The sequence below is a fragment of the Chelonoidis abingdonii genome, chromosome 2 (genome assembly GCF_003597395.2).
Source record: "Chelonoidis abingdonii isolate Lonesome George chromosome 2, CheloAbing_2.0, whole genome shotgun sequence".
Classification (NCBI taxonomy): Eukaryota; Metazoa; Chordata; order Testudines; family Testudinidae; genus Chelonoidis; species Chelonoidis abingdonii.
In genome coordinates, this window is record NC_133770.1 from 228,612,983 (window position 1) to 228,623,341 (window position 10,359).

At 41.1% G+C, this 10,359-nt stretch overlaps 1 protein-coding gene across 4 annotated transcripts in view; it reads right to left on the minus strand.

Annotated features, from left to right (window-relative positions):
- Positions 1-522: 522 nt before the first annotated feature.
- The window catches only part of LOC116822842 (protein-L-isoaspartate O-methyltransferase domain-containing protein 1), a 104,824-nt gene continuing 94,987 nt past the window's right edge, over positions 523-10,359 (minus strand). For 2 of the 4 annotated variants that reach the window (XM_075063018.1, XM_075063017.1), the window contains exon 6: positions 523-3,244. In XM_075063018.1, the coding sequence (XP_074919119.1) occupies positions 2,874-3,244 (371 nt within the window). In that variant the 3' untranslated portion in view covers positions 523-2,873. Of the gene's footprint in view, positions 3,245-3,808; positions 4,263-6,390; positions 6,567-10,359 lie in introns of those variants that run through there. The other 2 variants (XR_012655350.1, XM_075063019.1) reach the window with 2 other exon arrangements.

A 10,359-nucleotide genomic window follows, 5' to 3' on the forward strand; every position in this document is an offset into this window, starting at 1 on the left:
TTCCTTTCAAGAGGCATGATTGCTTCCAAATAGAGCAGATTTAGTTAGTTTACTGTTTGAAGTCTGATTTTAAATGCGCATGAAACCCCCTCTTCTGGATATTAGGAATAAATGCCCTTTTTCACAAACCCAAGAGGTATTGACTCCCTGCAGGCTGTTTTCCAAATACACAGTTGGACTTGAGTGTAGTCCTGGAAGGAGCAATTTTTATTTGGGAAGGGAAAGGTAGCAAAGGAATTTTGTATCCCCTACCAGATAAAGTTGAGAATCCATGTGTCCTATATAAAAGGGGCCACGCAGGAGTAGAGGGCTCTTACCCAATCTAGCCTTATGTAGTATTTCTAATTCCAAAACTGGTGAAAGGATAAATCATCACTTCTTCCCCATTGTAGTAGTTTTTCATTTCAGTTATATCATTGTTTTCTAATTAAAAAGTTACCAGAGGTCTGAATAGGAACAGACCGAAAATGAAAACCAAATACAAATGAAAGCATTTCCATGGAAAAAACAAGTTTGAGTGAGTACAAGCCACCAAAAAAAGTTTTTATTGCAATAATGTCCCATTATCAATTTATGTCAAAGACAATTGATTCATTTTGCATTTCTACTTTTTTATTTAATGTAAATGTAAATTTAACAGTGTAAAATAAATCCACATATAAACACAAAAGAAACTTTCAGTGACTCTCAAAAAGTTATATAGTGAATAATCATGAAAAATCATCCATTGTCTCTTTTACCAAGTATACAAGAGTGAAAAACAATGCAGAAAGTCAATCTTCACAAGCATCCTGTATAAAGTTCTCAAAGAAAATATGTAAATTATATTCAGTAACTTTAAACTCTTGAACATATGGATGCTGATTCTGGAAAGGGGAGAAGACAAAATTCCCAGGCTACCTGGAAAGTATAACATCTTGAATTTCAGATTATTTAAATTTCAATTCCATCTAAAAACAAAATTTTTAATTAAAGATTATATTCAATGGTTCCAAGAGCTAAGCCACTGCAATTACTCCATTAGTATCATTTTATAGGAAAACATCTAAACTATCTCTTACCTGTGAAAATAATGTCAGGAAATAAAGGCAGTTTTTTTTTTAATTTTTATTTATTCATGTTGTGAATATGCTGTGGAAAAAAACTCCACATGCTGGTATAATAAGCCTTTCATCAAGTTGCCTTTTCAATATTACTAAGACATACTTTTTAAAATAGTAAATGAAGCATGAAATGCACAATCAAAAATCACTGTCCAATCTGTAGTAGGACTAACTATTATCTCACTGTTAAAGTCTGAAACAATGTTTAATTTTTAAGTGACTACTGGAAAATGGGGTTATTACACTAGGTGTGTAATATCTGGCTATGAAAATAATAACTGCAATGGTGATGATTTTATCTTATGGTTAAATGGTCGATGCATTTAATAATTAATATTACCACAACAGTACATATATTGCACAGAAATTTTCTTTAAGAGGAATGTTTTCCATTAGGTCCAACAGACAGATGTTTTCAATAAAAGTGGCTTTTACTGAATATCATGCCTAGTTCTTAAACTGCATTCTCCCTCATGGCTATGCTACAATACACTCAAAATATTAAATGGGCAAAAATGCACAAAGCACTCCATCAAGCCAAGAAGAAAACTGCAAGTAACTTCACCAAATGGGAGGGAAGAGATGGAGGCGAAATGTTCAAATGAGCACTCTGTGGGTCCCAAAGTTTAAACTGCTACTCTCAATTTCCAACAGATAGATATAAAAGATTGTGAATATTTATGAGCTAAAAATAGCTGTGTTCAGAAACAAATGTAGGGCCAGCACAACCCTGCCTTCTCAGAGAAATATTTAAATGAAATACAAAATCCACTTACTAAAGTGCATCTGCTGAACAAATTCTACTATTACAGCTATCCAAGTAAGCAATACAAGCTAAATTTTATTCATATTCTATTCTATTAAAGTAGTAAATATAAATCATTTAATTCTAAATTACAATCTTTTTTATTACCAAATATTGTGTGTCTATACTGTGAATTTTAGAAAGAAACTAAATAAGTTGTCTTAAAACCCTTGAGAAAGAGAAAATGTCTTTATTTATTAATACTGAAAATGTAGTATGGAGTTAAACAAATACGGTCGTAGTAAGCATCTTTTTGCTTTATATTCAACATGATGTTCCCTTAAGGCTTTGAGAGAAATGGTCACTTTTCTCAAGATATTTTGGCAAAAGATGCAAATGCAAAAGTAGCAGGGTCACCTGACATTTCAGAACTTGCATTTTTGTATTTCATTAAAGCCAGCTCATTTAATGTCTGTATACAGTTATTGCACTTATGTATTTCTTGGAATACATTTATATCAACACGGTAATAATGACTGCAACAAAGTCATGGTAAAATAAATGTTTTTAAAGGGTACAATTTCAATATTACATGAGAAATGCCGGTGTGCATGTTTAAAACCTCATGCAGACAACTGTTATTCAAGTCAGAATGCATTTGTTCAATAGCTATTTAGCACATATAAAATTTCAGTTACCCTTCTATCAATACAAATCTGTTAAAGATCAAAAAGATTTACCATGCCAAGTCTTGATTAGTGCTGCATACTGCTTTGGAATATCTTTCTATCAGAATTAAAACTGTATTTCTCAAAATTTAAAGAAAAATAGATTTTTAAAAAGGGATTCTCTACTACCGAATAAAGTCTTTGTAGCAAAGTTAAGACAGAGAAGTTACAATGTATCACTGTACTTCAGTCTTGTTGAAAGACTAATGATATTTGTCCATCTATTTCTTAATAAATGCTACATTTTCAAGAATAAAGGAGCTATCAGTAGGCATTATTGTTTCTACTTAAAATGAGTTACTTTTCTCTGTAGTACGTCAAGTATGCTTTTAAAGATTCGGGTAGCGGTAGACTCATAATTTTTTCTCGCAATAAATTTCGAGGCGGTTCCTCTGGCTTCAAGGCTTCATTGTGATCTTTATCATCATCATCTCTGTTGTCTTCTTCCATCCTTTCATCCTCTTCACTGTCTAGAGGCTCAGGAATGAGCTGATTGCCCCTAAAGACATAGGTGCTAAACCTGCGTCTATGGTACCTCCTGCGTTTTCGTTTTGGTGGGGGCTTCTGAGGGATACCCTTGGCTTGCATCTCATCATTTATGAAATTTCTAAGAGTGCGTCTAATGTAGATCCGAGCTAAGTCCTGTAGATTCCTAACAGCACATGGGGCTAAGAGGAAAAAGAAAAATTATGCATGACATATCAGTGAAATTGTTATTTTCTAAAAGTAAGAAACTGCTACAGAAAGATAAAAGTATGATACTGAACCGCAATTTGAAGATTTTCTACGATATGCAAATATAAAAGGCAAAGCTTGGTAACCTTTGACAAACCAGGTAGCAGATCAGTAACATTATGTGAGCAGGCTTTACTTATGGTTTTTGAAGGGTGGAGTGTAGAATCATAGAATATCAGGGTTGGAAGGGACCTCAGGAGGTCATCTAGTCCAATCCCTGCTCAAAGCAGGACCAATCCCCTGGGAGAGGGTGAAGCTCAGCTGATGTGCTCTTCAGACTAGCCAAGCAGAAGTTTACTGGATCGCACATATCCAAGGGGAGGAAATATAAGCCCTGTCCTCTCTGGTTGGGATGTACTACATGCCCAGAGCAACGGCTCCCTCTGCTGGGATTAGATTAGGACCAGGTTTCTGATCCACTGTCTGCATTGCACTACTTGCCTTTTTAGGGTAGGGAAGAAATTTTTCCATCGCTGCCAGACTGGCTTGGATAGGTGTTTTGTTTTTCTTCCCACTTTTCCCACAGCCCCCCAGTGACTCAGTGAGTTAGGAGGTAAAGTTCACATTGTCCCAACTTGACAGGTGTCCAGTACAGGTACCATCTGATAGTGTGCCCACTTCCCTGATGAACTGGAACTGGAAGTGGAGTTATGGGAAGGAGCTCCTGATGTCTTCTTGTATCAGACAACCCCTTTTCCCCCAAATCTTGTACAAGGGGAGGGAAGTGGGGTCTCAGCAATAGCTCTGGGACCAGTTTAAGGGGGTTGGGTGGGATGGAGAAGAGAAAAGAAGCCTGACGGCAACCCCTTTCCCATGCCCCAGGCAGAACACATTATGAAAGAAAGCATAATCTACTTGGACAAGTTAGTCTGGAACCATCCAGCAATGAGTTAAATAAAGTTGAAGTTCAGTGAAACCACATCCCTTGTGTCCTTGTCTTTCTTCATGCATCTGTGGGACAATACAACAGAAATAGACCAGTTTCAAGTATGGAAAAATGATATGGGGAAGAGGCAAAATTGGTTAAAAAAAAATTAGATATGCTACCACTACTGGATTTTAAAAAAATCTAGCAGCCAGATACATTTCAGACAGAGTTGCATATGGAGGCTTCAATTGGGTGCTAAAAAATGGAATAGAGAAGAGTAATATTTATGATGTTCTGTCTGTAAAACACTGTTTCTTGTACTGGCAACAAGGATTTTAGTCAAATTTCTGGAAATTTCAATGGCAAATCTAAAAAAACCCCAACATGTTGATTTAAAAGAACAAAACCAATTAAAAACCTCTTAAAGATACATTTGTTAAATTACAGGCTTACTGAGCCCTGGTCTCAGGCCGTGCTTCAGTCATAGATTTGTATACAAACTATAAAAGATTTAGAGGGTAAAGAAGATGAACTAGTAGACATTCCTACCACAAATGGGACTCAAAGTTTGAAGAGCCCTTCATAAATCATAGAAGAAATGAACAAAGTATCTGATAATATGCTGAAATAAAAGTCTGAAAGTAAAGGTCTCAAGAGAAGCATACGAGCCAATGACCTCTCAGCCTTCCTTCTCCATAAAACTAATAGGATGAAACAACACCTAAAATCAAATTCCTCTCATCCCAAATACACATAAAATCAGACATTTTATTATTTCTACTACTACATACACAGATGATAATATTCCGTTAGATTTCTTAAAGGAAATAAAAATATTTGTAATGTCTTGAGGACTTAAAGAAAATTTCTTCAATCACATCAGGAATCACTTATCCCAATTATCTCTTAAGAATGGTAAAGTAAAGCTTCACATATGGGCACGTGTGTTAGTGAGATAAATGCAGTATCCCTTGTGATTCCATGCCAAAAAAATTCTTAGCACCAACTACATTAATACAGGAGGGGAAGCCTCCAAGTTTTACAGTGCCTACAGACTCATTTCGCTATACTAAATGTAGATTATGAACGCCTCACAAAGATTGTGTTTAAAGGCCTGAAACACTGATTGTGCACTTGAACTTAGTTTAAAACAGGTCAACATAGCTCAATTAATACCAAGCATCTAAACCAGGGGTAGGCAACCTATGGCATGCGTGCCAAAGGTGACACATGAGCTGATTTTCAGTGGCACTCACACTGGCCAGGTCCTGGCCATCCGTCTGGGAGGCTCTGCATTTTAATTTACTTTACATACAATAGATTAGTTATATATTATAGATTTATAGAAAGATCTTCTAAAATGTTAAAATGTATTACTGGCACGTGAAACCTTAAATCAGAGTGAATAAATGAAGACTCGGCACACCATGTCTGAAAAGTTGCCAACCTCTGACCTAAACACATTTTGACTTTTAAAAATTCAACTCTAGATAAGAGAGTAAGACTCTAGATAAGCTTTTGATGCTGAGAAAGTCTTTGGTTGGCTCAAATGGAAACTTGTTTTTTAAATTTAAATAGTAGCAATAATGGGCTTTGAAGCTGTATAAGAAAAAAGTGACACCTTCCATAATCATTTTCACTTAAAGATATTTATTCTACAGACGGGAACAAGACATTTTCAAAAGGAGGAGGTTATTTACCTTTAACTGGAGGTTCTTCAGGATATATGGTCTCTATTAGTATTCCAAACGTGGGTGCGTGTTTGCGCCATGTGCTGGAAGGTTTTCTTAGTGGTGTCTGTTGACCTGCACGTGCATCCCCTTGTACTCACAGGCCAGGGTCATGAGGATCAATGCTTCTCCAGTGTCACCCTTACCGCTGAGTAGTCCAGCCCTTAGCAGAGGGGATGGCGGGTGGATACTGGAATACAAATAGGGACCACAAATCTCAAAGAACCTGCAGTTACAGGTAAGTAACCTCCTCTTCTTCTTTGAGTGATGGTCCCTGTATGTATTCCAAATGTGGGTGAGTAGAAAGCAGTGATCAGCATGGAAGTGGGTGCAAGAATGTGAGAGGAAGTACTCTTTGTAGTACAGCACAACGGCATAGAGGGACGTGAACATGCTACATGACGGATGTCTTGCCATGAGACGTCCACTTGCATAGAGCGTGCGGTAAAAGTTGGGTAATGTGTGGCATTCATGGATGCACCTGGAGATCCATTTGGAGATTTGTTTTGGAGGAAAGGGCTTGGCCCTTGGATCAGTCAGCAATGGCTACAAATAGTTTCGGTGAAGAATGAAAAGCACAGGTCTCGAAGAATGTAGAATGAAGTGCACAGCGGATGTTGAAGGAATGTAGGACTCTGTCCATGCCGGAGGCATAAGCTTGGGGTAGAACACAGACAGGTGGACGCACTGATTTAGGTGGAACTCCGACACTACTTTTGGGAGGAATTTAGGATATAGCCATAAGGAACACTATGGAACACTGTAAGCAGGGTGGATCAGGCACCATGACCGCCAGTGCACTGACCTATCTAGCTGAGGTAATGGCCACTAAGAACATCACCTTCACAGAGAGATGGGAGGGAGTGTGTTGCTAGTGGCTGAAGGGGGGCTTCATGAGGGCAAAGAGAATGAGATTAAGGGGGCTTGAGTACTGGTGAGAAGGTATTGAGACCTGTCATGAAATGGATGGTGGTAGGGTGTGTAACACTGAAGCGCTGTCCATGGGGGGAGAAAGGCACTGAGTGCTGCTAGGTGTACCTATATAGAGCTGAGGGACAGGCCTGACATTTTGAGCTCGAGAAGATAGTGCAGGACAATAGATCGGGATATTACACTCAGTGGGTGGTGATGATGGTGAGCCTATGAGATGAAGCTTGGTAACAGGCCCTCCTGGATGCCCTCCTGCTCTGGTTAGGAATTTATCGTACTGGTTTGGAGCATGCTTTGTTTACCCCCACCCTCATCCAAAAACCAGGCTGTGAGAAGAGGGCCTGGATTGGGATGCTGGCCCTGGACCAATCTTGTATGAGGAGATCCAGAAGTGTTCAGAGGTGGAGTGGTGTGCAGGTGGCAAGTATGAGGAGATGTGTGAACCAAAACTGATGGGGCCAGAACAGGGCTATAAGTGTTATGGTAGCTTGGCAAATCTTGCATAGCACTTGTGGGAGGAGGGTGTTGGGGGAAGGCTTAGTGGAAGTTGCCCAACCGAGTGGAAGAGAAGAGCATTGCTCTGAGAGTCCTCCTGTAACACATGGCTAGAAAGGGTTAAACATTCTGCAAAATAAATAACCCTCAAAAGACATGTGGGGAGATGATGTTTGTGGTTTTGTTTATTTACATATGTATGAGTAGGGTTGACAATGTAATCAACAGTTCCTGTCTATGCTGTATTCTGATAATTCAGAAGTCAAAAGAACATCCTATCATTTAAATGAATTGTAAATACGGGATATTTCAGTATTCATCTCTCCTTGAAATGTACTAGGAATGGTAGAGGAACAAGCAAATGGCCTTATATTAATTCGTATAGCTAAGTACTGGTGATAGTCCTCCTTCAAAGTAATCTTAATTACCTTTTGTTCCCTGAGGAACTCCAACTTGTCAAAAGACATGAAATTGTATAAAAGATCCCTCAGTCCTGATTCTGTCATCTCAGATCTGCTTAGGCTTCATCAGGAGAAGTTTGAGTCGCAAGACTGAGGTCCCAGTTATGCTGGTATGCCCTGAATATGAGATTTGAGCCTTGGACTATAACCTATGAACTATTTCTGAAAGAACTCTGCAACTACAACGTTCACCATCTCTGCTATGAATCTGAACATCAATGAATCAAACTCATGTCTGTATGTACATTGATCTTTTAACCATACTCTCTCTCTCGTGTTTCTTAATAAAGTTTATTTTAGTTAATAAGAACTGGCTGTAGCATGTATTTGAATAAGATCTGAAACATTCATTAACCTGGGAGGTAATGGTTCCAATCTTTTGGGATTGGTAGTACCTTTTCTTTTATAGGACAAAATAAGATTTACAGAAATTTTCATTGTATATGATGTGGATACCTAGATGGAGGTGTGAGGTTGGATCACTACAAGGGAACTATGTTGTTTGGACTTCTGAATAACCAGTAAAGTAGTAAAGAAGCTGTTTTATGTTGGCTTGGTGAATCTAAGTATTGGAATATCCACCAGCTTTATGGGGATTGTCTGCCCCATTCTTTGTAGTTCACCCTAATTGAGTGACCATAGCTGGCTCCCCACTAGGACCCTGGTCATACCTCCCTTATGGCTTATAGCTCCCCTTGGAATAATAAAGGGGCACTTTGCAGTTCTCATGAGTGGTAAAGAGATTCCAGCATGTGGTGCCCCATTTGTGGGGAAAGTATCAGAGTGTGGCATTGTTCATTCCAACTCGTGGTTGACACAGAGAATTCTGCTGAGGGCATCAGCCGGGCAATATAGAGTGCCTGGGAGATACATGGTGTGGAACAACACATGGTGTTTGATGCACCAGTTCCAAAGGTGGATGGACTGGGAGCAGAGAGAGGTAGATTCGGTGCTGCCCTGCTTGTTGATGTGCACAACTGCTGCGATGTTCTCAGAGAGTAACTGAACATGGTGGGAACGGATGAGAGGAAGAAATGCCTGGCATGCAAAACAGACTTCCATCAGTTCTAGTACGTTTATTTGCATCCTGGCCTCTTTGTGGTGTCCAGACACGCTGGGCTATGTGATGGTCTAGGTGAGTTTCCCAACCCGTGAGGGATGAATCTGCTTTGATCATGGCCTGTGGGGTAGGAAGGGTGAAGGGAGTACCAACTATGACCTTGGAAGGTCCACTACGTGAGGGAGACCAGAACTGTCTGGTGGAGGGACAATGAGTTTGGCCTCCAAGCAGTCCTTTTTGCTCCTCTTCATCTACAGACCGAATGTTTGGAAGTAATGCATGTGTAGACATGGTTGCAGGGTCACGAAGAGGTATAGGTTGCCATATGTCCAAGGAGAAAGAGACAATAGTGAACCATGGTGCATGGGTTGTGGCATAGGTCTGCAAAGCAATCTGCCAGAGGAAAGCTCATGCCACAATGGAGTTGAGTTGTGTGCCCTTACATGGAAATAGAGAAATTTCTGGTGGGCTGGGTGAATGTCAATGTGGAAGAAGGCCATTGTGTCGAGAGCCACAAACAAGACCCCGTAGCAAAAACAGGGGATAATGGATACCAATGTCCCATCGGAATCTGGCTTTTCTGATAAAGGTGTTCAGTAGTTGAAGTTTGAGAATGAGGTGACACCCTCTACCTTTCTTTGGGATGAGGAAGTATGAGAAATAGAAGCCTCTTCCCATGTAGGAAGGTGGTACCCACTCTATGGCTCCCTTCATGAGAAGAGTGTCTGCTTCTTGTTAGAGAATGCACTGATGTGAAGGGTCCCCTGGGTAGTCCGGGGGAGGAGGGGGCTGATGCAAGGTTAAAAGAAAAGAGAAATTCTACAACAGGATTGGCAACCTATGGCACGTGTGCCAAAGACAGCATGTAAGCCGATTTTTAATGGCACACTGCGGCCACTGCTGGCCCTGCTGAGCGGGGCTGATGGCCGGGACCCTGGCAGGCAGCAACAGCATGCAATTAAAAATCCTGCCCGGCCCAGTCCACTTTTCTTCGCCCCCACTAGCCTACTGCTCTCTCTGGCGGGGGCAGAAGCAAGCTTGGTCTTCCCGGCTGCTGCTGTAGGGTAGGCTCTGCTTGCAGCCAAGCTTCCCCCTCCCCTGACTCTTCCCCAGTGTGCTGCATCGTGCCCCACCTCCTCTCCCTCCCTGCCGCTGATGGCCCTTGCAAGTGGGGGAGAAGAGGAGCCCCAGCGCCTTCGCTGCTCAGATTGGGGAGGAGATGGAGAAGAGGCAGGAGCGGGGCCTTGGGGACAAGAGTGTATCCCTCCATCCCCCTGACGTGACCCGTTCAGGGAAGGAAGCTGGGAGCACCCCCCCGCTCCTGATCCCAGGCCACTCCCCCAGCCCTGACCCCTGCACCTCCCTCACACCACAGCCCCCTGCACGCCCCCCCCACAACCCCAGCCATGACTCTGGCAACCCCCACACATACCCAGTCCCCCTATACCCCATGCCCTGACTCCTGAACCCCCCACACCCCCAGCCCTGACTCCTCCACCCTCCA